General features: G+C 42.7%; 2 protein-coding genes across 2 annotated transcripts in view; one reads left to right on the top strand and one right to left on the bottom strand.

Annotated features, from left to right (window-relative positions):
* The window catches only part of zbtb4 (zinc finger and BTB domain containing 4), a 26,140-nt gene extending 16,850 nt beyond the window's left edge, over positions 1-9,290 (bottom strand). The window contains exon 1 of the mRNA XM_067578977.1: positions 8,964-9,290. Coding sequence (XP_067435078.1) covers positions 8,964-9,061 — 98 coding nt within the window. The 5' untranslated portion in view covers positions 9,062-9,290. The remainder of the gene's footprint in view (positions 1-8,963) is intronic.
* Positions 9,291-11,861: 2,571 nt separating this feature from the next.
* polr2a (RNA polymerase II subunit A) lies at positions 11,862-25,861 on the top strand. Its single transcript, XM_067578975.1, has 28 exons — positions 11,862-12,279; positions 13,083-13,215; positions 13,318-13,454; positions 13,558-13,731; positions 13,885-14,166; positions 14,286-14,447; positions 14,626-14,846; positions 14,960-15,092; positions 15,219-15,343; positions 15,468-15,678; positions 15,768-15,977; positions 16,061-16,229; positions 16,375-16,469; positions 16,609-16,812; positions 16,916-17,322; positions 17,643-17,814; positions 17,920-18,025; positions 18,529-18,734; positions 18,838-19,101; positions 19,196-19,403; positions 19,492-19,592; positions 19,682-19,786; positions 19,907-20,089; positions 20,176-20,379; positions 20,499-20,685; positions 20,792-20,905; positions 20,999-21,148; positions 21,958-25,861. Exons 1-28 carry the CDS (start codon positions 12,193-12,195, stop codon positions 23,106-23,108), a joined length of 5,901 nt encoding a protein of 1,966 aa, XP_067435076.1. The 5' UTR covers positions 11,862-12,192; the 3' UTR covers positions 23,109-25,861.
* Positions 25,862-26,514: the final 653 nt, after the last annotated feature.

Here is a 26,514-nt window from a genome sequence, read left to right as displayed (position 1 = left end):
AAGTACTGGTGACAATATTCTTGTTTTGTTTCGCAGCACGGCTAAAGTCCTCCCCCCCTCCCCCCCCGCTCACCAAAACAACAATGACACTGCACTACCTGCGGCTGGGTATCACTTTTGATTCATTCGTTACCATGCTAAATGTCTCCACAACAATAACTCCCCCATAACGCACGTCATGGTCAGTGGAAATTCCCTGTATCTCTATTCTCCGTCCATCAGCCATCAGCCGCTCAGCGGCCTTATATCGGGAGGTATTCTCTCAGCTGGAACAAGAAGGGTAAAAATGAGAGGAGGGGTGGAAGAATGTCCTGGTACTGTTATTCTACAACACCATCATACTTCCCACTGTCCTTTTGAGTGGAGCTGCCACCCCCCCCCCCCCCGCCCGACTCCCCTCGTATCCACCAACTGAACCTTGACGCCAACAACCCGCCCTCCTCCTACTCTTCCCCTGCCCTTTTCCCTCTCTCCCTCTCTTTCATCACTCTCTCTCACCCTCATTGTACGCTGCCACACTTGTCTCCATGGGAACAGCTCTGGGATTGGGTGTTGTTCCTGTGACCTCTCTGGCTCTTGGAGTTGGATGAACTTTTTTTTTTTTTTTTTCCTCTCTCCCCCTCCGTCCTCTCTCATGCACTCCCGCACGTTTTCAAAGCATGCTGGTGTGTGTGGACGGAGGGGGACACATGACAGCAGTTGTGAGTGGCTTCAGGACAGGACGGTTAAAGTAAAACTAGAAGTAAAATTATATCTGTGTGAAAAGATGGCGCAAAAGTAAGAGCGGCTGAGTGTGTGAAGCAGGTTCGCCCGTTGGCAAAGACAATAGTGTGTGTGTGTGTGTGTGTGCGTGTTCCGGGAGTGCGGCCGCTCAATCCACACACATGTGTGCTAGCATTGTCCCATGGTTTGCAGCCAGCCACCAACTCTGTATTCAGAGGCACCAGCGTTGTCCAGCCATCCCTATTCATGGATGTTTGGCTAAACGTGATCATAGCTTTTCACGCTGTGCTACCAAGCGACACACACATCTGAATACACTAAGATTGAGGAACTAAGGAAGCCATCTTGGTGGAAAATTCAAATCATTAGCTCACCAATATTCAACTGTGGTCTAAAGAAAGAAAAAAAAACAGTTTAACTAAGTCTCGAGATCAGTGTAAATCCAGTCAAAGAGTCTCCTTTATGAGGGGTTAAAAACATTTTGGAATAAATATATTTCTTTGGCAGGCTGAAAAGCACCTATTATATATATATATATATATATATAAGATGTGGATGAAAGCATACATTTTTTGTGTAGTGAGTTTTTTTTTAGTTTGACAACGCAATTGATGGTTGAGAGGACAATAAATAACTGCCTGAAAGCTTTTCAAGTCAGGATAATTGGCAAATTTATCATACAAATCGCATACACATACTCACACTGGTGCAGTTAAAGGTGACCTGTGGAGTTTTTGACCACTTGGGGCACTATAGAGACGAAGCTTTGATACGTGTGTCCTTTTTTAGTGTTTTTTTTACGCTGAAACCACACCAAAGAGCAGCAAAGTGCATCCTGTCATATTTTCTTGGTCAGAAAAAGTTAAATTGAATATGCTGCATGTTACTTAGATACTTAATTCTTTGATTTATCTTGGTGAGGGCTTTTAAAGCCACATTTTCCACTGATAAACACCTATCTAGAATGCAGCCAAGATACTATAGGTTTTTACTATAATTTAGGCTACTGAAAAATGTCTTTCAAAAAGACACAGACATCAACTTTTACCTATGTTTTACTGAACAGGCCATTAATTTTCTACCACTGTAGGCTATAGAAAATACATTTTCTTTGTTTGTTTATTTCCAAACCACATTTACAGTCACTCACTGAAGACGAACTGCAAGCCGTTCAGCCGCTGCAACGGCTCGCCTGTAGTTGGTGTCCTGCTTGCTGATACGCAATCCCCAACCTCGCCAATAGATCATCAAATTGAGCGATGTCAAGCCTGAAGTACCGCTGGAAACGGTCATGGTCCAGCCTCAACTCCTGGACCAGCTGGTGAAATTCCCCATGCTGCTCCCAGGTCTGGAGGACGGGATGCACCCACAGACCACTGGCAGAGCAGCGCTGTTTCCTCCTCAAGTACACCAGAGCAACAGCTAGAGCGATGTTTCTCTCCATAGCTCAAATGATATCTTATCAAGGATCTGGACTATTTATAAGCATCCCTTTCCCGCAAAAAATTATAGTTTTAGTGGGTTGACGTTTCATGGGTGTGGTTTCAGCGTTAGTTTTCTACCAGCATGTGGGCGAGGATATGAATGGACACAGGAGAGGACGATAACAGCTGACGGTAGTAATGTGGTGTTGCAATGAGCCAATAAAAGAGGAAAAAGACCACAAACCGACGTGATCGATGCAGGTTTTAAAACACGAAACCAAATGTTTTGAGGAAGTTAATGCGTCCGTCATGGCCTTAAGGAGACACACAACGGATTTTAGTGAGACACTTTAAATATAAAATGCAAAATCTGTGTGCAAACCACGAAAACTTTACAGGGTACCTTTAATGAGTTCACAATTTAGATCTCAATGGCCCCATTTTCACCTACCAAATGTGCTTTGTGGTTGTAGGAAAAAAACCAAGTGAGTCAGTTATTTTATATCTGATAAAGAAGGGAAAGTTCATGATCCCTGTAAGTTCCTAAAATGCAGTCACGCCTGTTTGGAGCTGTTTTAGCAGCTGTTTCAACAGGAGAAAAGCATTTCATTCAGTTAATGTTTTTCAGTTTTTCCATTTGGTGGATTCTTCCTTCGTCAAAAAAAATACTACATTTCTGCAAAGACAACAGTTACAAGATGACAAACATGGCGCACGAGTCTACATAATCTTCTTTCCTCTTTAAACGCAGGCCGCATTGTTACAAAATTCTGATACATGTGTGCGTATATATCCTGAGGTATGCTCGAGTGTCAGTAAACATCCTCAGTGATCTCAAAGAAGGGATGACTAACCTGCTCTCCAGCTGACTTGGACTGAGATCAAAGTGGGAAGTCAAACGGCTTTCGAGGGGTTCAAATGTCAGTGGTTTCTTAAAGAGGAAGCAGTGGCTTCACAAGGACGACGCAGCAATTCCTGCTTCTGCGGCCTGCACACAGAAATGTGAGGACGGGGAGGCAGAAGGAAATTACAGCGCATGGATTTTTTTGCAAGCACACATACAGATAAGCATGACAAATGTTTACATTTGTAGTCATACAGATAGATAGACAGACACACATAAAAACAGGTTTTTAAGCCCTCAGCGCTGTCTCACAGACACAGGGGCGGTACAGTGAGTAACTAGATGAAACCTCTCCAGAAATACTGAAAGATGAGCGTGCTGGAGCATGTCCTTAGCTAACACTTCTCCACTGTTTATAAAAACAAATGTTAGGCAGCAACCCAACAATATGGAACAGAAAATCAGCTCCCCTATGAAGAACTTGCACTGCAAAAGCGACTTTTCAAGCAAAGCTCTCTTGCTCAGACTTCTCTGAAAACTAAGTATATAAGAAGACACAAATGTTGTACATCAATAACACTCAAAATGTAGGATATATACACACACATCTGTGCCCATTCACAAAAAGTCAAATGTCAAAGTTCTCATTAAGGCCTTTAGGAGTTTTTAGAGTTAATATCCCCTCGTTTCTCTGGATGTTTAACAACTTCTCTACATCTTAATGTGGAGGTTTTATGTTTTCACAAACCCAGCAGACACAAAGTCACCTCATTAATATCTGTCTTAGAAAATTTTAACCAAGTCATCAAAAAACAAACCGACTCAAGGACTCGCAACGAAACTCCTGCTGCAACTGTTGAGTAATGTCAAATTCCTATTATAACCATTCATCTATAAAAATGTTTTCAATCTCTCACATCCGTGTGTCTTCCAGGACACCCGCTATGAACAGAAATAATCAATTTTCATCTACTCCAGATGAGTCATGAAGTGAATTTATTAAGGAAACTGCAGCCTTTAAAGATCAAATGACATGTTTTTCTGCGTTGTTATCTTCTGTCCTGGAGTGTACTGTGGTATTTCTCCACAGTCTTTTGTTATACACCAGATAAGTCAAACATGCATTTTCTTATATTTCCTTCCAACCTTCAAAATCTTCTCCTGACGCATCATATAGTATTAAAAAACCCACATCCAGTAAAATGCATTTTACTGACACTCAATAAAAATTTAAATAGAGCTATGCCCCGACACCCTTTCTCATGTGGTTACAAGACAAATCACAAGGTCAAAACTGCAGAAGAGTTCAATCTTTCATTGCAGAGGTCAGTGCAACAATGCTTTTCTGTCATAAAAGATTTAAAAGAGCACAGAGTTGCTCTTTAAAAGAAGATGAGATTAAGGGCGCTTTAAGCTAAATAACAAACCAAAATGTTTTTTCGCCTTCAGGGCTGCTACTATTTCTGTCTTTTCTTCTTCTCATAACATTGAGTATATTAAAAAAAAACAGTATTAAATCATGCCAGACTCTTTTTTTGGCATCAATATAATAATTATTGACCTCAAGAAAACAAGTGCCCTTTGTCAAAATTACAAAATAATTTTCCTGTGATCACATGAACATGGAACGGAAAAACCTCTACACTCTCTTTCATCCCTTTTGTATAAAACGCTGCAGCTCGACATGAACTGTGTTTCCTCGGCAGCTGAGAAAATCTGCAGGTATTCTCAACGTTTTACGTTTCAATGGAGCATATTGTACGCTGCACCTTTGCTGGCCTGTAAGACAAAACTGAAGGACTAAACAACACACACACACACACAACACAGAGGCTTTCCTGAACAGATGTCCACAACCTGCATGTTGCAAAGTTCAGAGTATGTCTCATACACAGGATGAGAGCACAAGAACAGTTTTATGTTGACTATTTTTACTAGACGATTTTACAGTTGTACTAAACTTTTTTAATACTCAGTGGGCAGATCCATTAGGGTATCAAATGACAGAAGCAGGGTTTCATTATCCAAAGTGTGACAGGACCGTCTGAAGCAGACACATCGAGCTATAACGAGCATGTTTGTGTGAGCAGTGAACCGCTGCTGAGTCACACAAACTGCCCCAAAGGCACACATGAGAGATAACACGCTAAAAAAAGGAATTAGAAGAGCACACAAGAGAGTAACAGTTGGCATGAAATATTCAATCAGTTTGATACGCAATAAACCACCGGCGAAAAGATAGTTGTGTAACAGGAAAGGAAAAAAAAAAAAAAAAAAAAAAAAAAGAAAAAAGCAAAGGAGAAGAGGAAGAGAGGGTTCAGAGTGTGGACGTTGCCAAAGGAGACTGGAAAGGATAGGTGGAAAATCATCTGGGAGGGGTGCTTGATACGGTGTGGATGGGGGACGGAAGGCTGGTTTTTCCACTGCCAGAGAGAGAGAACGGCTAAATCAAATTAATTAGCTCCTTCATCTCCAGGCAGCTACTCAGGCATGCTGTACTGGCGAAGAGAGACAGTCTGAGGGAGGGAGGGGAGGAGGCTGTAGGCATAAGAGAATAGGAGAAAGCGAGATAGGACATGGTGGAGGGGTGAAAAGCATGCTGTGTATGTGCGCCATTCAGGAGGACAGGCAGCGGAGGGGAGGGGTGCATAATTCTCTGATAAGCGTGAGGGTTGTTTTGCTGGAGCTGCTGCTCGGCCGTGAGGAGGAGGAGGAGGAGGAGGAGGAGGAGGAGGAGGAGGAAGTGGCTGCATGTTGGCTGACGCTGTGTGCTGCTGCGCTTCGGGGCGATGGTACTTCCTGTTTCTAGACAGCCTGTATTTTGAGGGCACTGTAAACAACCCTGCTTCCCTGCACGCCTCTTTAAATAGCACGCAGACACTTCAATCACAACCTCCCGGAAAGACAGGGATGTGAAGCAAATTTTGCAAAAAGAAAGCATAAAAAAAAAAAAAAAAAAATCATAAAAGGGGGTTTTGAGCAACGACAGCATGAGGTAAACTTATCCTGTGATCAAAAAATAAAAAAAAATAAATCTCTTATAATTGCACTGACATCAAAGGAGAGTGAAAAAGGAAAGCGGTGAAAAGGGAACAGAGGAAAAAAACAGAAAGTGAGGCAGATGGTCAGAGGCAATGGCATAATGCCAGGGAGGGGAAACACAACAACAGAGAAACTAAACACAAAAAAAAAAGTGAGAAAAGAGGAAAAGAGGCAGGGCGAGTGGTAGGGTACCGAGGTAGAGCCCACTGCAGGCAGGCATGTAGCCGTCTCTGTGGCTTAGTGTGCCAGAGAGAGGGGGGGAGGGGGGGTGGGGGGGTGAAGGGAGTGGAGCAAAGGAGGGAGGAAGAGACAGTTAAAGAGAGGGCCGGTGAAAATACGAAGAAGGCTCAAGTGTATTAAGAGCGAAGTTCAGACAATTAGGGAAAAGGTTCTGTGAGGGAGGAAAAGCAACAACGTGAATACAAAAAGAGGTAGGCCAGATTTATTCACAATGAACAAAATAAGCTTAACAATGAGTGAGAGGGGACTGATAGTTGGGGGGTGTGGGGGGAGAAAAAATAGGTTGTATGGCAAAGGAGAGCATGAAAGACAGCGCCAGAGGTCAAAACCTTGGGAGAAGAGAGCAGTGGACAGCTCCGTGCTGCAGCGTTGCCCGGACCAGACTTGGCTGCACTGTGAGAACCCCAGATTAGCACTAAGCCGATTGCAACGCGAGGTGGGATCAAGAGCAATTAATTTAGCACCCAGATAGTTCCAGGAAGAGGCTGAAAAGAACCTTAACAAAACGTAGATCTCTTTCAAAACTCCAGTAGTATCCTCTGAGTCATATACTCCAGCTGACATAACATTCCTACTTCTGCCGACTATTTTCTGCTAATGAGCCGCCTGAAAAGTATTCAGTGTAAAACACAGTAGATGAGAGTTTGGAAGGTCTGAAAGGGTGTGTGGATGATAAAAGGAAGGATAAAAGAAAGATGAAGACGCTTGGCAGGGGCTGACATTAGCCAAAACAAACACCCAAAGAACAGGACATTCTCTTGTGGACAGAAATGGGCTGGCCCGTTCCAATGGGCTCTCAGAGAGCATGCCTCCGACCCTGCGTCACCCATTTTTATTACAAAACAACATCCTGATGCATAACTTAAAGGGAAATACAGCTTAAAAGTGTTTTTTTTTTCTCCCCCTTTCTTTACGTAATAATCAGTGATTCACTTCTATTTTGGCACAAGAGTTACAAATGTGTGTTATGACTAGAAAACTACTGTGCTAAAAGTTGCTTGTATTTTGTGACGCTGAACCAAAAACAGCTACTGTACACCGAGATTGTTTTTTTGTTTTTTTTTACAGCAATAAGTGCCCAGAATCTGATTCACAGACTTTTCTAAGGCCCACAAAATCTCCATTTTATGGTCAGCAGGCATGTTTTTATCCAAATAACAGGATCACAGCTTAAGGACATGTTGCTTTGGCTTTTAGTTTTTTCGAGAAAGTTCTCCGTACTCACAAACAGTGACTGAATTGTTCGAGAAAAAGTTGCCGTATTCTGTTTTTTTTTTTTGGTGGTTTGTGCTTCAGGTGCAGGTACATGTACAGAAGATGCAGGTTTTCTACATAAACCACAGTCCTGTTATAGTTTTGTTATTTTTGATTATAAACCAGATTGAAAAAATAAATAATCTGCTCCATCTGTCCGACTGTCTCTCCCTCCCACCTTATTTGCCTACTTTATTGTGCTACAGACCTCCTCCTCCTCCTTCCCCCCCCCTCCTCACCTAATTCCCCACCAACCCCTGAAAACACAGTCAGGCTCTGACATCATCAGGCAAGAGCTCCCCCTAGATACACAAATCCTCACCCCTTCCAGGAATGAATGCCTCTGGTTGACAAACACATACTGCAAGTGAAGCATTTTAATCCCAATAAGTGAACATGCAACAGCAGAAATAATGAGACTAATATGTAACTAATACTTTTCTCTTTTTACTAATACATCACTGTGATGCCTGTCAGATGGTCCTTTTACAGAGCGAACTCATTTCAACAAGCTTTAGCCACCTGCCCGTCATGTAGTAAATATCCACCTGCCAAAACTATCAACAGTTATCCATAAAAACCTGATGTTCACAAGGTACCTGCTAGTTTCATCAACGTGGATTAAGTGCTTTTAAAGTGCTAATTATAATGGAAAATAATGACCAAAACCATAATTGAAAAAGCAGAACTTTTAGGCAAATTATACTTATCAGAGGGTAAGACAACGGTTGGCTGCACTGCATTATTTGTTAGACCTCTGAGGCTGAATTTAATACATTAAATTATTAAACTGTATTCAAAGACTTGAAATTAGACATCATGCTTTCACACTTTTTATGGCTTTTCAAGCTGTTGTTGTTTATTACATAGAGTTTATGTAGTGAATATGCAGTGATAGAAAAAGAAATCAGATGCTTTCCTTTAGTAAAAGTGTCAATACCAAAGTGTAAATAGACTGTACATTACAGTTAAAAGTACTGCATTCAGAGTTTTACTCAAGTGTAAGTAGATAAGTATTACCAGCAAATATACTTAAAAGTACTTAGTGTTATAGTATTATTGGATGATTATTGATGTATTAACGTGTAAACATCATGTTACAGCTGTAGCTGGTCGAGCAGAGGAAATTTAATCAACTTTATATAGATTATGTTGATTATATGACAAATTATCATATTTTAGAGATATGTATTGAATGTAATATCTAAATTCACAAAGTAATTAGTAACTTAAGCTGTCAGATAAATGTAGAAGAGTATAAATTGTATATATTCCTCTCTCAAATATAGTGGAGATAACCGCTTCTTTCATCACACTAACGTTTGTGTGAATAACTGAATAGTGTTGTAATAATCACATTTCACAACCAGTCTAGCCATTTACTTGAAATACTGCCAGTCAACGTACCTGACACCATCAGGCCTCAATGTACTGACCTCCTTACAGCAGTAGAGGGAGCACGTTTCACAGCCTGCTGGGACCCTGCTTCCGCATTGAAAATGTGGTTGTGCAATGTCTTTGCAATGCTGATCATTCTCAATATGAGCCAGAGGAGGGAGCCAACTGGTCAATAATGAATCCTTTGTATAGTCATGGTATTACATGGCACATGGTGAACAAAGTGATTTACTGTCTCATTCTTCAACACATTTAAAACCTGGCGTACATGTAGCTTTTTTTTCTCAAGTTCAGAACATGGTTTGCCTCCATAAGGATACTGCAGATGTGGCATCTATCCTGGCGTCTGAGCTTGACTGATGCTTTCGTCTGCTGGACCTGGCAACAAGAGATGTTGGCAAAGAAGCATGTTCATGCTGGTAACAGCACAGAAACTCTTAAACTGTGCCTATCAGCAGTTTTATCATGATTGACATGTACTGACATGAATTTAAGTATGATAAAAATGACACATGATTTAAATCCCAATGAATAAAACAATCCCACAGTCCAACATATTGATTGAGTGTCTTTATTTAATTAAAAAAAAAAAAACAGTAAAAAAAAAAAAAAAAAAGTAAAACTTACAAAATGTTGTTACTGAGTCATTACATGGCATAAACATAACAGACTGACATTATGCAATCAAAGCACTGAGATACTGAGAGATGGGTCACCCACTAACATTCACTTCCACATCCCTTTTTTTTTTTTAAATACTGTATTTACAAAAATTGCTTAAAAAAGGTCATCTGCACCTTATTCAAATGCCACAACACTGCTTGAACAGGACAATGGGAATTTATGCCTCTCAAAGGACCCTACATTGACAGTGTAACATTAATGTTTAGCTTACAGACATTAACCATCATTAAACGTCACTTGGGTACAACTAACAGGAGCTAACCCGATAAATCTATTGTGTAACAAGCTAATAGCATTTCCTTGTCTCTGAAAACAAGATTAATACTTAAACTAATATCACCTCAACTTTAACTAACCAAAAGAGACAATAAAAGGGGGTGATATACAGCTAATATGATCATAATCAGTGTAAAACCATCTGTTTATATCATCTTATAGGATAAATAGGAAGCTTATCTCACCAAAAAACACACTAATATGCACGTAGTTAGATAGCAAAATGGCTTCAACTCTCGACACCGACGAGGAGTCAAGACGACTGAAATACAGGCCAACAAACTTCCCAGCAGCGTCGCCACTTTGAATCCTATCACGTTGTGTTTGATAAATTTAAAACATCGGGAGGAAGAAAATCACAGTGCCGTTCATTATTTTTAACCACAAGCTCGATATTTATGGAAATGCGCAGCTAGTTGGCCGGTTAAGTTATCCAACAAGAATATTGCAGCCTCCATCTTTCTTCACAACAAGAAGCAAATCGTCAAAGACCGCCATGTTGAGCGCTAATAGCGTCCAACTATGCTAGTTACAATAGCCTTTATTATAATCCTCAATGTAACGTTATATCACACTACAGCCTTAACAGTAAGATAAAAAAAGGCTTCCAAAACCAGGTGATTTAATTAGCTAATAATTAACTTTCAGGTAGCTAGTTGAACGTTTTGTCCTGCAAGGCTAAATCACCAGGCTACTAACCTTAGCATCTTCTGAGCGAAACAGCACTTATACAAATTACTGCTCTGAAGGATACATCCGCTATACACAATAATTATGTAGATATCTGTAAAATAACAAGGAAAAAGCTAGCGGGCTTACTTAGCTATAATAACTGGCAAAAATGAGGAGACATACCGTCATTTTTGGCAAAGTAACCCGGTCCTATCTTACGCTACCGTTAACCAAAATCACTAGCTGTATTGCTAAGAAAGCGAAACCTTAACTAAAGTATTAATAATATCATCAGCTGGCGTGTTGACTTGTTAATACTTACATTTTTGAGTGATTCAAGTGAGTAGCCAATGATTTAAACAGCGAGATAATGTCAGTTAACGCTAACCGCCAAAAACTACATATTTCGGACCGCTTTCGAAACGTGGCCTACCACAAAGCGTCACATTTTCATAAAAATATTAAACACGTAACAACAATTGAGCAATACAATACGATATAAAATTACACAAAGAAAATGTAGATGTAAAAAATATCAAAAACAGTTGAAAAACAAACGTTCAGGCAACACTCAAGGCTTTCCCCAGACTTTCCTATACAGCGTGCGGGATATCCAGTCCGCTGGTCGGCCACAACTCGTAGGCGAGTCCGAGGCTTGCAACAAAGTCCCGGGGATCCAAAAAATGCAGAGGATGGAGAACCGAGAAGTCGACGTTTATCTAAAAAAGCTCGGAAAATAATCCTTTATAAAATGTTTCGATGTGAAAATCTCATGTATTTCGACAGTTTTCATCTGTTTCATCAAAGATCTTAACAGGCCTCAAGCCCTGAGCCTCTTTTCTTAGAGCCCAGGCTGATCCACAGCGAGACGAACGGGAGGACAGAGATTTTTTTTATTTTTGCTCTGAGGGAAGAATCTCACATCGGCCACACTCGGCAAATGTCGGAAAAAGGGCGGGTTTTGTTGAAATTATTCTAAGAAGGTCCATATCTTCGTTGCCATTGGTCGTCCCCTTTCTACTAGTTAATACTAATGAGAAAGCGGACGAATCGAGAGCAGTTTGATTGAATATTTAAACATTACATGCAAAACATACGCGGCACCACCCACTCTGTTTTAATAAGGCCAATAGGAATGAGTTTTGATTAAATCAACGCCCGCCTTTAGTTTTGATTCGTCGACAAGATAAACGTGCTCTCTCATTGGCTGTGCGTGAGATATAATTATTTATTCATGAAACTGCCTTGAATGGCCAATGAGCGTTTTACTACAGAGATCCATGTCCCACCTTCCGAAGAGTCCGCCCCTGCATTTTTGGGTCGTCGACCCCGTAGCAGGCACTCAGTCTATATAAGCAAGCGTTGGCTGGTTCCACGCTCAGAAGCGCTCACAGCGCTCCAGAGTGTAGATCAGGAAAAGGGAAGGGAGCTGTTGGTGGCCAGCGTATTTAGGACCAAAACATAAATAATTTGGTTTTAAAGGCAACCGACAACAGAGGTACCCTGGGATATCGCCTTCGGAGACTTTCCGGTCACCGTTGGCGGCCTGACCAGAGTCGTGGTGACTATTTTAAAGGCTGTTCCTGCTCACAAAGCGGCGTGCCGAGGAAGGACGCGTCTCTTTGAATAGACAGGATGCACGGACCGCCCTCCGGCGACAGCGCATGCCCATTGCGCACGATCAAGAGAGTTCAGTTCGGCATCATCAGCCCAGATGAGCTTGTAGGTTTTCTTTTGGGGGGGATATGGGGATTTTTTTAATTAATTCACACACACACACAACTCTTATAGTTTCTCGACTAATCTTGTAGTTTGACATATGTGGCAAAGACACGGTTCTGTTTACAATGAAAAATGCTCGCTGTTAGCCTAGCCTAGCCTAGCCTAGCTGTGTCAGGCTGGTGGAGCTTGAGCTAACTAGCATGTTGCAGGAAGTTTGAAAAACTTAAAGCACAACATTATCAACAGGCTATCACATGAATTAAACCCCCTTTTTATTCACGCAATGTACCTTGTAAGCCCATCAGTAAGTAGAAATCTTAGTTTAGTTACTTTATAGCTAATCGTTATGTATACTGCTTGTTTGGTTTTTACCACGATTGTACGCATTGGTGTGTTTTCTGATACAATAAATCAATAAAAGGTAATTTCAATAAAGTCAGATATGCATGTTTTCTTTATCTCGGGGTTGATAGTGTAGGAATTACAGACGTTTATGTTATCGAGCCTAAACTTAATGTGTCTGATTAGAAGTTAAATTAGATTTTAGCGGCACATCGTTACTGTTGGACATTTTAATTTGTCTACACTTATGTACAACTCTGTCTTCATATTTTTAGAATTGGTTGATGGATTATGGTTTGCAGAAATTTAGATAATTTCACTGATGTGGATGATTGGTTATGGAAATGTAGCACTGGCATTTAAAACGATTTATGGAAAATATATACTCTATCACTGATACTAGATGATCAATGGCTGTTAACTGTAGCATCAACTTACATATACAATCGTTATCTCCTTAGAAACGGATGTCAGTTACAGAAGGGGGAATCAAATACCCCGAAACAACAGAAGGTGGGCGTCCTAAACTTGGTGGCCTTATGGACCCAAGACAAGGGGTCATAGAACGAAGTGGAAGATGTCAGACATGTGCAGGTACGAAGTTATGCCAACATTTTGTATTAAAATGTATTATTGACTAGTTGAGTTATCTCATGTCATGACTTAATGTCATTTATATGGCTGTTCGTCCCTCAGGCAACATGACAGAGTGCCCAGGACACTTTGGGCACATAGAACTGGCAAAGCCAGTCTTCCACGTTGGCTTCGTAACAAAGATAATGAAGGTTCTACGGTGTGTCTGCTTCTTTTGCTCCAAACTATTAGTGGATTCGGTAAGTGTGTTTAGCACATTACATGATGATGAAAACCTGTGATATCAGTCTTGTCTCTTTGCACTTTTGGTGCTTAATTTGCTTCCGTTGCTGTCACCTCTAGAACAATCCAAAGATCAAAGACATCCTGGTAAAATCTAAAGGGCAGCCCAGGAAACGTTTGACACATGTGTACGAGCTGTGCAAAGGAAAAAATATCTGTGAAGGAGGAGAGGAGATGGACAACAAATTCGGCATGGAGCAGCAGGAGACAGAGGAGGACATTACCAAGGAGAAGGTATTTGGTATTTTTTTGCTCTAATTTTCTAGCATTTCAGCTCTCAACATTCACAACACTGCTCAGTTCTCATTCAACACCAAGTATGAAATAATTCTTCTGTTTTACAATTTCACACTGTTGATTTTATATCCCACTTTGTCACTTACGCAGGGCCACGGCGGTTGTGGGCGCTACCAGCCACGTATCAGACGCTCTGGCCTGGAGCTGTACGCCGAGTGGAAGCACGTTAATGAGGATTCTCAGGAGAAGAAAATCTTGCTGAGTCCTGAGCGTGTGCATGAGATCTTCAAACGTATCTCTGATGAAGAGGACATCATCTTGGGCATGGACCCCAAGTTTGCCCGGCCAGAATGGATGATTGTAACTGTGTTGCCTGTGCCTCCGCTGGCTGTCAGACCTGCTGTAGTCATGCAGGGCTCTGCTCGTAACCAGGTAAGATAATATGACTCCAGACTGAACGTTTAGTTGTGTTGTGAAGCTGCATATTTTGCTCTCAATTGTTTAAAAATGAGATCTATACCTGAAATCATCATTTACTTCTGTTTTTAAAGGATGACTTGACCCACAAACTGGCTGACATTGTCAAGATCAACAACCAACTGAGAAGAAACGAGCAGAGCGGTGCAGCAGCTCACGTCATAGCGGAGGACGTCAAACTGCTTCAGTTTCATGTAGCTACCATGGTGGACAATGAATTGCCAGGCCTGCCAAGGGTGTGTTAATGATACCTTATATGTATGATTAATAAGAAAAGGCAATTTTAACACCTGTCACTGGTTAGATTTCTGCCTAGCATATAATTTTGCATTATCAATACAAATACATACATATAAATTCTGTCAAATATATTTTTATGATGCTTAAATTCCAATCAATGTTCCCTTTTCCCAGGCAATGCAAAAGTCTGGCCGCCCTCTCAAATCCATAAAACAGCGTCTAAAGGGGAAGGAAGGGCGAGTCCGAGGTAACCTGATGGGGAAGCGTGTGGACTTCTCTGCCCGAACTGTCATCACCCCAGACCCCAACCTACAGATCGACCAAGTGGGCGTACCACGATCCATCGCGGCCAATATGACCTTCCCAGAAATCGTCACACCCTTTAACATTGACAGGTACGACAGAGAAATGGGATGATTCTACACTTAAAGTGAAGTGTAGAAAGCTGTAAGCGAAAACCATTTGTATCAAATTTGATGGCAGCTAATTCACTCTGATGATTTATTAGATTGCAAGAGCTCGTGCGAAGAGGCAACAGCCAGTATCCCGGAGCCAAATACATCATCCGTGACAATGGAGACAGAATTGACCTGCGATTTCACCCCAAACCAAGTGACCTTCATTTGCAGATTGGCTACAAGGCAAGATTAGAAAAAAAATATAAATAGCTTTAGAGCAATGTGTTTTAAACGAGAATATCTTTTGTGAAATGATGATTTTAAAATGTTATTATCATAACTAAAACTGATTCCTAATTCTTCATTTAGGTGGAAAGACACATGTGTGATGGGGACATCGTCATCTTCAACCGACAGCCCACACTACATAAAATGTCCATGATGGGGCACAGAGTTCGAATTCTGCCCTGGTCTACATTTCGACTCAACCTCAGGTATCAGACCAGACCTTGCTTACTTTTTTTTTTTTAAATTTTAAGCAAATTCTTGTCACTGTAAAACTAAGCTGACAGTAATAGTGTAGCAGCTCTAACATCCCATCCTCTCGTCTCCCTCCAGTGTCACCACCCCATACAATGCTGACTTTGACGGGGACGAGATGAACCTCCACCTGCCTCAGTCCCTCGAGACGAGGGCAGAGATTCAGGAGTTGGCCATGGTGCCGCGTATGATCGTCACCCCCCAGTCCAACAGGCCCGTCATGGGAATTGTGCAGGACACCCTCACAGCTGTGCGCAAATTCACCAAAAGAGACGTCTTCTTAGAGAGGGTAAGACATCTTAAATATTAAACACATGAATGTAGAGTGTTTAGTTTTCAGGTATTCCGTGTTAAACTTCATCACATTCTCCACCACAGGGTGAAGTGATGAACCTCCTCATGTTCCTCTCCACCTGGGATGGGAAAATGCCTCAGCCGGCCATCCTCAAGCCCCGTCCTCTGTGGACAGGCAAACAGATTTTCAGCCTCATCATTCCTGGACACATCAATGTCATCCGAACGCACAGCACCCACCCCGACGATGAGGACAGCGGCCCTTACAAACACATCTCACCCGGAGACACAAAGGTACAAAACCCAGACTAATTATTTTTAGATTAAAGAATGAATATTGAATACATTGCAACTCACATTTCAACTCCTTCACATAGGTTATAGTGGAGAACGGTGAGTTGATCATGGGCATCTTGTGTAAGAAGTCTCTGGGAACCTCAGCTGGCTCCCTTGTCCACATTTCCTACCTGGAGATGGGTCATGACATCACTAGGCTCTTCTACTCCAACATTCAAACTGTGGTCAACAACTGGCTGCTCATTGAAGGTAAGATATTTTATATATTCTGGTAGTATTGAATGATAAACTTAAGGCAACAGTTGTAGTTTTCCTGAATTTAGTACAAAGTGTTATGAGCTATAATTCTATTTCATGTCATGTTTGATATTTACCATTTTGATATTTTCTTCAGGTCATTCCATTGGTATCGGTGACTCCATCGCTGATGCAAAGACTTACCTTGACATCCAGAATACCATCAAGAAAGCCAAACAGGATGTGATAGAAGTAAGTATAAAGTATTAGCGTAACATCTCACAAGCTCACAGACTAACTCACATTAAGTTATTTCCAAGTTTTACTCATTTTTCAGGGGATATATATAGTATAGAAAATGTTTAAATCTCCTTTACCTTCTATTCATCAGGTCATTGAGAAAGCCCACAACAACGAGCTGGAGCCGACTCCCGGTAACACACTGAGGCAGACCTTTGAGAACCAAGTGAATCGTATCCTGAACGATGCCCGTGACAAAACAGGATCCTCTGCTCAGAAGTCTCTGTCAGAGTACAACAACTTCAAATCCATGGTGGTGGCTGGTTCTAAGGGCTCAAAGATTAACATCTCACAGGTACCAGAGTCCATCTAGCTATCGTTACCTCACAATAGATGAATGAAGAATGATTATCTTGACGCTAACATCCCTTTACCTCTGTTCTTCACTCCTCATTCAGGTTATTGCTGTGGTGGGGCAGCAGAACGTTGAGGGTAAGCGAATCCCCTTCGGCTTCAAACACCGCACACTGCCTCACTTCATCAAGGATGATTACGGTCCTGAGAGCAGAGGCTTTGTAGAGAACTCCTACCTGGCTGGCCTGACACCAACAGAGTTCTTCTTCCACGCCATGGGAGGCAGAGAAGGTCTTATCGACACAGCTGTCAAGACTGCCGAGACCGGTTACATCCAGCGTCGTCTCATCAAGTCTATGGAGTCTGTAATGGTGAAGTACGACGGCACGGTCCGTAACTCCATCAACCAGGTGGTCCAGCTGCGCTACGGCGAGGACGGCCTGGCAGGAGAGAACGTCGAGTTCCAAAACCTGGCAACAGTCAAACCCTCACACAAGGCCTTTGAAAAGAAGTAAGAGACACATCGTGTATCTAATCAATTGGAGAAATGAGGCGTTGTATTTCCTAAAAATGTGTTAATGACCATGAGTAGTTTCTGAGCTTAATGATATTTGGCTGTAAGCACATTGTGGCCAAACGAACCTTCATTTATTGAGATAATTAGCATTGATGTCAAATTTATTAAGCTTGATCTGCTTTCCAGTCCCTATTATGAATGTGTGACCGTCACAACAGAGTTCAAGCACCAAACACTGTGGTTAAACAATCGCGGTTAATTTACTAGAATCAGTGACTTAAATGTCGTCTCATCCTCTCGACTAACCTGTTCAGGTTTAAGTTCGACTGCACCAATGAGCGAGCGTTGAGGCGAACGCTGCAGGAAGACGTGGTAAAAGACGTGCTGACCAACGCCCACGTGCAGGGTGCCTTGGAGAAGGAGTTTGAGAAGATGAGGGAGGACAGAGAGATCCTCCGAGCCATCTTCCCCACCGGGGACAGTAAGGTGTGTATGTGTGGTCACATCCACCAGACACCATCTCTGCTTTTAAAAACGTGTCTTCTTCTGCTTCTTACAAACAAAATTACTCATGTATCACAATGATTGCAGGTGGTGCTGCCGTGCAACTTGGCCAGAATGATCTGGAACGCTCAGAAGATCTTCCGCATCAACACTCGAACCCCGACAGACCTCAATCCTCTAAGGGTGGTTGAAGGTAAGCTAAAAAATCAACATACCTCACCACTGTGAACTCGGCGAAGTCGCCACTCAACCAATCTCCTCCAACCGTATTCTTAGTCAGAGGATTTTGTTGAACCCTGTGGACAAACTGTACTGTAGAATTATAGCCAAGAGTTCGTGGCCTGGCCTCTGGTGCTCTCTAAAGCTCTTTAAAGCCGCCTGGTGAAGGTGAATCCACACCCGTTATATAACAAGTAGAGCAGTCTGAGTCCTAGTGAAAATCTTTTATAGTGAGCAGAAATGATCACTTACAACATCAGTTTCATGAGGATAACACAATGACAGCAATATAAAATATTATCTGGGAGACTTTGAGACTTAGGTTTCATAAAACAGTGAATTTCTGTAAAATTTTGCATGTTGTTTTGGATTTTATTTAGATATTATATACTGTACATACATGAAGCCTAATGAATCTCAATAAATGAGAAACTCTGCGTAAATAGTAATCATTTGGGTATCTGTCTGGCTCCTCAGGTGTTCATGAGCTGAGTAAGAAGCTGGTGATCGTGAACGGTGACGACCCCCTGAGCAGACAGGCCCAGCAGAACGCCACTCTGCTCTTCAACATCCACCTGCGCTCCACGCTCTGCTCAAAACGTATGACCGAGGAGTTCCGCCTTTCGACAGAGGCTTTCGACTGGCTGCTGGGAGAGATTGAGACCAAGTTCAACCAGTCCATTGTAAGCTTTGCATATTAATGTGTGTGGTCAGATCGCTCCCATTAATTTTCCAAGATAAGATCTGTTTTTCATGTTAGTCTCACACTTCCTGCTCTTTTCCCAGGCTCACCCAGGTGAAATGGTTGGCGCTTTGGCTGCTCAGTCGCTGGGAGAGCCAGCCACCCAGATGACCCTGAACACTTTCCACTACGCTGGTGTGTCTGCCAAGAACGTAACACTCGGTGTGCCCCGTCTCAAGGAGTTGATCAACATCTCCAAGAGGCCAAAGACCCCCTCGCTGACTGTTTTCCTGCTGGGTCAGGCAGCTCGTGACGCAGAGAGGGCCAAGGACATCCTCTGTCGACTGGAGCACACCACACTGCGAAAGGTATTTATTCGATTTTTCCCAATGCAGTAACTCATAAACACCAAAATGTATCCTAATTTGAAAGGAATCACTAAAAACAAACCTTTTCTCTCAGGTGACAGCCAACACCGCCATCTACTACGACCCCAACCCCCAGAACACGGTGGTGGCCGAGGACCAGGAGTGGGTGAACGTCTACTATGAGATGCCTGACTTCGACGTGACTCGCATTTCCCCGTGGCTGCTGCGCATCGAGCTCGATCGTAAACACATGACCGATCGTAAGCTAACTATGGAGCAGATTGCGGAGAAGATCAACGCAGGTTGGTTGTGCACACATACTCTCTTTTTAGTGCTATTGACAGAAACTATGCGCTTTTTCCTTAATGTCACCATTGTTCTCTCTGCAAGGTTTTGGAGATGATCTGAACTGTATCTTCAATGACGACAACGCTGAGAAGCTCGTTCTGCGAATCAGAATCATGAACAGCGACGAGAACAAGTTCCAAGAGGTGAATAGTAATATTACAATCAATAACATAAACTCACTGTAGTCAATTTTCACATTAATAATAAATAACTGTACGTTTTTCTCGGCTAGGATGAAGAGGTGGTGGACAAAATGGACGATGACGTTTTCCTGAGGTGCATCGAGTCCAACATGCTGACAGACATGACCCTGCAAGGCATAGAGCAGATCAGCAAGGTAACACGAGTGGACACACACCAGTATTATAGTTCCCCTACAGGACCGTTACTGATTTCATCCGAAACATAATCGTCGGTAACAAATGGATAAGTCAAAGGTCGATCTCCTCTCCTCCAGGTGTACATGCACTTGCCCCAGACGGACAATAAGAAGAAGATCATCATCACAGAGGACGGTGAGTTCAAGGCCCTCCAGGAGTGGATCCTTGAAACTGACGGAGTGAGCCTCATGAGGGTCCTCAGCGAGAAGGACGTTGACCCCGTCAGGACCACCTCCAACGACATCGTGGAGATCTTCACGGTATGAAATAATTCCGATGGTTTGTGATGAACGACATGAATCACAGTATTTCTTCTAACCTCGTCCTTCTCGTTCATCTTACGTAGGTGTTGGGAATTGAGGCTGTGCGAAAGGCTCTAGAGAGGGAGTTGTACCACGTCATCTCCTTCGACGGTTCCTACGTCAACTACCGTCACTTGGCTCTGCTTTGCGACACCATGACTTGCCGCGGTCACCTGATGGCCATCACACGTCACGGCATCAACCGTCAAGACACTGGACCCCTCATGAAGTGTTCCTTTGAGGAGACGGTGAGAGGATAATCACATAACCCTTTAAGACATCGAAGTAAAGCACAAAAATGGAACGTAGAATAACTGGATTTCCTTTTTTCCCCCCATTCTCCACCTTTCTTGTATTTCTTCTCCAGGTGGATGTGTTGATGGAGGCGTCATCCCACGGTGAAAGTGACCCCATGAAGGGTGTGTCTGAGAACATCATGCTCGGCCAGCTCGCCCCAGCTGGAACAGGTTGCTTTGACCTGCTGCTGGATGCGGAGAAGTGTAAATACGGCATGGAGATCCCGACGAACATACCTGGAATCAGCGTGGCTGGACGTAAGTGGAGAAAAATATTTGAGGGAATTAATGCAGAGCTCTTTTTTTGTATCACAAATTCATTAAAAGCTATGATGTTAATTATCTCTATCTTTCCTTTTTCCAGCCACTGGAATGTTCTTCGGCACTGTTCCAAGTCCTATGAGCGGTATGTCCCCTGCCATGACCCCCTGGAACACAGGAGCGACACCGGCCTACGGCGCGTGGTCCCCCAGTGTCGGTGAGTGTGCACTCAGGTCGAACAGCTCTCCTCCTTTTACTTTATTTAATTTCTTCCACTGACTTTCGGCTTGTTTTTTTTGTCATCCTTCAGGAAGCGGCATGACACCTGGAGCAGCAGGTTTCTCCCCGAGTGCAGCTTCAGATGCGAGTGGCTTCTCTCCGGGCTACTCCCCGGCCTGGTCCCCCACTCCTGGGTCTCCAGGATCTCCAGGGCCTGCCAGCCCGTACATCCCATCTCCAGGTTAGACACTGCAGAAATATATCTTTTAGGTTACAGTTTGTTAGGGAAAAAAAACCTAATAATTATCAACTAAATTAGGTGATGTGGACTTAACTTATATGCAAGTTCAAATCAAACCAAGTACAAAAAGTGGAAATTCAATGGAAAGTACTGAGCAAAGTTGGGGAAAAAGTTCCAAAAGAAGCTTATTAATTACCTCAACCTAAATCGTATATAGAACAATATTAGAAATATGTGTACATTATGCAAGGCAGAAGAAAAGGTTAGTCTTTTTTATGCATGTTCTGTAGAACAATATAGAGGATGTAAGAGTTTTAAAACTTTAATTTAAAACCACTTTATACTATTGAAAAATTTGACTGCTAGTAAGACGTTTGGGGAAATTGAAGATCAGATGACTGCAAGAGTGAATATTGTTTATTAGTTAATTAAGAAGCTGAAGATTTAGACATTAAGGAGCCGATGGTGGAAGTTTACAACTCTTAACAGGGATTTTGGAGCAGTACGATTTTATGAGGGGTTGTAGAAAATGTACTAAAAGTGACCAAAACAACAGACTTTTCTAATTATACTAATGGATAAAGTTACTTTTTTACTGACAAATTCCATAATCCGTTATCTTTAACTCAAGTTTTGTGTGATTCTTGGGAATTTTGTAGCAGAGTCTTGAGGTGTTTCATTTATCTAGAGTGAAATATTTAATAGATTTTTACTTTATGTTTAATTTATTTAGTCTGAATGATTCTTTATGAGCGAATAAACCAGACTTCACTTCAGTAATTGATGACTTTTTCTGTTTTCCTCTTCAGGTGGAGCCATGTCACCCAACTACTCACCCACCTCACCCGCCTACGAGCCTCGCTCCCCCGGCGGCTACACCCCTCAGAGCCCGGGCTACTCCCCGACATCTCCCTCCTACTCCCCCACTTCTCCTTCCTACTCCCCCACCAGCCCCAACTACAGCCCGACATCTCCCTCTTACTCTCCCACCTCGCCCAGCTACTCCCCGACCTCCCCCTCCTACTCTCCCACATCTCCGTCTTACTCCCCAACGTCTCCCTCGTACTCCCCTACCTCCCCATCTTACTCCCCCACCTCCCCTTCCTACTCCCCCACCTCGCCCAGCTACAGCCCCACGTCGCCCAGCTACAGCCCGACCTCACCCAGCTACTCACCCACCTCTCCCTCTTACTCACCCACCTCTCCCTCTTACTCGCCGACGTCTCCATCCTACTCCCCCACCTCCCCGTCTTACTCCCCCACCTCTCCTTCTTACTCGCCGACAAGCCCGAGCTACAGCCCCACGTCGCCGAACTACACCCCCACCTCACCCAGCTACTCCCCCACCTCCCCCTCCTACTCCCCCACATCACCCTCTTACTCCCCGACCTCCCCCAACTACACCCCGACCAGCCCCAACTACTCCCCCACCTCTCCCTCATACTCCCCGACCTCGCCATCCTACTCGCCCTCCAGCCCGCGTTACACCCCGCAGTCGCCCACTTACACACCCAGCTCCCCCTCGTACAGCCCCAGCTCCCCCTCCTACTCCCCCACCTCGCCCAAATACACCCCGACCTCACCCTCATACAGCCCCAGCTCCCCAGAGTACACCCCAACCTCTCCCAAATACTCTCCCACCTCGCCAAAGTACTCCCCGACGTCGCCGAAGTACTCCCCCACTTCCCCCACCTACTCCCCAACCACCCCCAAATACAGCCCCACTTCCCCTACCTACTCCCCTACCTCCCCGACCTACACCCCCACCAGCCCCAAATACTCCCCCACCTCCCCGACTTACTCCCCAACCTCACCCAAGTACTCACCCACATCCCCTACGTACTCGCCAACTAGTCCTAAAGGCTCCACGTACAGCCCCACCTCCCCCGGATACAGTCCCACCTCGCCCACCTACAGCCCGGCCATCAGTCCCGACGACAGCGACGAGGAGAACAACTGATGAGCGGCAGAGAAGAAGGGGAGGAAGCTGAGGAAGGCGCCCACAGAAACCCCGTCACCTCATGGGGACGACTGAAGGACAGCCGGAGATGGCGGCTCTTAGCCACGGGGGTCCCATTTGTGATTATTTTTCTTATTTCTTTGGGGGAAATCTCCACTTTGGGACCTCTGTAACTGCCCCTCCCCCCTACCTTTCAGTCTTGACCATCTGAGGGAGTTGCCCCCTTTTACCCTGAGAAATAGTTAAAACTATTATGTGAAAGACTGGAACTGCTTTGCCTGAAGGAGAGAGAAAAAAAAAAAGGCTGCCTTTTGAAATAGTTTTTTAATTTCCACACGGGGTGTCGAAGCAAAACTGCAAATCCCAAGAGGGAATGAAAAGGAGAGGAAGATGTGGTGAACACATAAGGGGAGGAGAAAAAAAAGTCCCTTTTTAACTTTATAGTGTACTGCATCCAGTCTCTCTCTTGTTCTCAATCTAAACGTTGGGTGTATAGCTGTTTTTTGGAAAGCGTACATATTGCCAAAAGCCTTTTTCGAAAAGTGGATTGTAAATCGCTAAAGCATAAGCTCTAAAGAAAACGGAGGAGTTAAATGGTTTAGACTTTGTTTACCGCATATTTCACCAAGGTGTATCTTGTTAGATCTCTCGCCGCTTTCGTGAAAAGTACAGTTGTCGGCTGTCTTTTGTGGATGAGAGAAGCTGAAGTGTTTGTCGTATTTTAGAAGATTAGCTCAGATCGTCTGCGCTATAGTGGACGAAGACAAGCCGGATGACGAGCGGAAATACACACACACACACACACACACACACAAACACATGATAGGAGAGAGAGAAACTGGTTTGCAGGGGGAGAAGAAATTTCACTCCGAACATCATTTAACTACATAAGTGTACGTACCCATCGCCCTCCCCTACTTTCCTCCTTCACACCCCAAAGACAAACCTGAAAGATGTCATGATAAACACCCACCAGCACCCTCTTGTCCTCTACCATTTTGGAGACTTGTGCATCAAAAGCAAAAAAAAAAAAAAAAAAAAAGAAAGAAAAAACACTTTTCCAGATAATATTCTTCCCTCGACACTGGGAATTTAAAGATTTATATGAAAAAAAAAATAATACTGTCAGAATGATTATTCTGTCTTTAATTTTTGATTCTAGGAAGAAATGGGGCGCACGTGGACGAGGGATACTAGTTTGGCGTTGCTGCTTTTGTCATTGTTTGCATGAGTAGCACATGTTAATACATTTTAATCAAGCTTTAGGTTGATTTTTTTTTTTTTTTTTTTTTTTTTTCAAATCCCTCCCACTTCGTCCCATTTCTGATAGCTGACATGTACGCAGGTTTTCACTTTATTTGGACTATTCAATTTATTTAAGAAAACTACTATTCTGTGTGAATATGAATAGAGGAAAATTAAGAATTTTTTTTTTTTTTTTTTGCTTTTTTTTCTCTTGTTTTGCTTTTGGTGACTTTGTAAACCTGTTTGCAGGAGGCTCATGTTCAGATACTGTGGATGAAGAGTCGGGGGACGGAGGGGAGTGTTGGGTTTTTTTTTTTTTTGGTTTTTCTTTTTCTTTAGTCGCCCTCGTTCTTCCCAACAGTCTGAGCAGAGTTGCCGCGGCGACCACTGCTCTTTTTACTAACATTTGTACAAAGTGTTGCACGCTGTCACCAGGTCGTGACGTCGCTTCGGTTAAAGGGCAAAAAAAAAAGAAAGAAGAAAAAAAAAAAAAAAAAGTTCAGCGCTCAGTTTTAAGGTTTTCACTTCTCGGGACGCTAGAGGGCAACATTTGTCCTCCTGGTGACCTTTTTTCATTTTCTTTTAAACAGAGATTGTCCAAAGAAACAGCACTTTTGGCCTCTCGATTTAAAAAATAATAATAATAATAATCTTACCCACTACATTAGTGTGAACTTTGTTTTGAGTATGGGTGCTTTCTGACATGACTCTACCTAGTTGGACTGATTTTAGGGAACCGTCTGTCCGCCTGATGATGACAATGGAAACATTTTTTTCTCTCCTCGTTCCATTTGATCATTCGACACAGTTTTTTCAAAATTCTTGGACTAGCTGGGTCTCCTCCCTCCTCCCTTCTTCATCCACAAGTGATCCTCATTTCTGAAATCAGTGTTTCTTTTTTTTTTTTTTTTTTCTACCAGTGTATGTACCTGTGACTATGGGAATCATGGGGAGGGGGGGAGGGCGGGGTGTGTTGGATCTGACTGGGAGTCCTGATTGGATTAAAAAATACCACCAGTAATCTTTTGGGTTATGTTCTGAAAATGTTCAAACTATTTGTCGAGATTTTTTGTGAAACAAACGTCGCTTCCGAAATGGTCTTGAATTGAACAGACTGCCATCTTCTGGCCTTTTGAGATGAAGCAGGTTTGGGATTTGCACTTCAGTAAATATTGTGGTGGACTTAAAGCCCCCAGATATTGTGATATTTTGTCCACTTCGGTTGCATCCAATCCTCTTGTCTTAACAGTGCGCTGTCCAGTCAATTCAAGACAATCAGGACTCCCAGGTTGGTATGAATGTCTTGAGTGTGTGTACGCGTGTGCGGTCAGTGTGTGCGTCCGAGGGCGAGACAGGGTTTTCAAGCTGAGGAAGACTTCATGTGTCTGGGCAAAGGAAGGTTTAACTTAAAATTGCCACTGTATAGAAATCAATTCATTATCTCATTCTCTGTATCTTTGTTCTGTTTGTTTTTTGACTTGGAAAAAATGAATAAAAGTTTTACTACATTTCTGTCTTGTTTTTGTGTGCAACAACTAATTTTACAGTATTTGGGGGAAAAGGAAAACGCTACATTTAGTTATTGAAGTAATTATGAGTAGCATCAAGCTTGTTTTATATTTTGGGCAAATTTGGACAATGTTGGGAAGTTCACACTGATGGTATTTCAAAACCCAGCTGGTCCAAACGCAGGTGCACAAAGCTTGTAAATTAAAGATTTCAGTCTTTGATTTTCTGAAAACATGGTTTCACTTTGTTATTATCGGTTTTTGTGAGCAGACTAATGTCCAAAAAAGTAAATTTAATCAATTTAAAATAAAATCTACAACACAATTAAGTGCATAAAGTGAAGGGAGCTGAATATATGTCGGTTTACTCCAGTATTGTACTAATATTGTAGTTTACTTGAGTATTACCATTTTAAACTACTTTATACTTCTACTGCACTACATTTCAGAGACAAGTATTATACTATTCACTCCACTACATTTATTTATCGTTACTTTGTAGATTCAGATTTTATATACAAAATATGTGATCATCTTTAAAACGATATGACACATTAACAAGTGTTAAATTAAAGAGTTAAACTATTCAACGGCATATAAAACAGCTCAAATTAGCTGCACTTTACAAAATAATCCTTACATGACGATAAATC

This window comes from Thunnus thynnus, chromosome 22, assembly GCF_963924715.1.
Source record: "Thunnus thynnus chromosome 22, fThuThy2.1, whole genome shotgun sequence".
Classification (NCBI taxonomy): Eukaryota; Metazoa; Chordata; class Actinopteri; order Scombriformes; family Scombridae; genus Thunnus; species Thunnus thynnus.
Note: the sequence above shows the minus strand (reverse complement) of the source record. Positions and strands in the feature narration are given on the sequence as shown.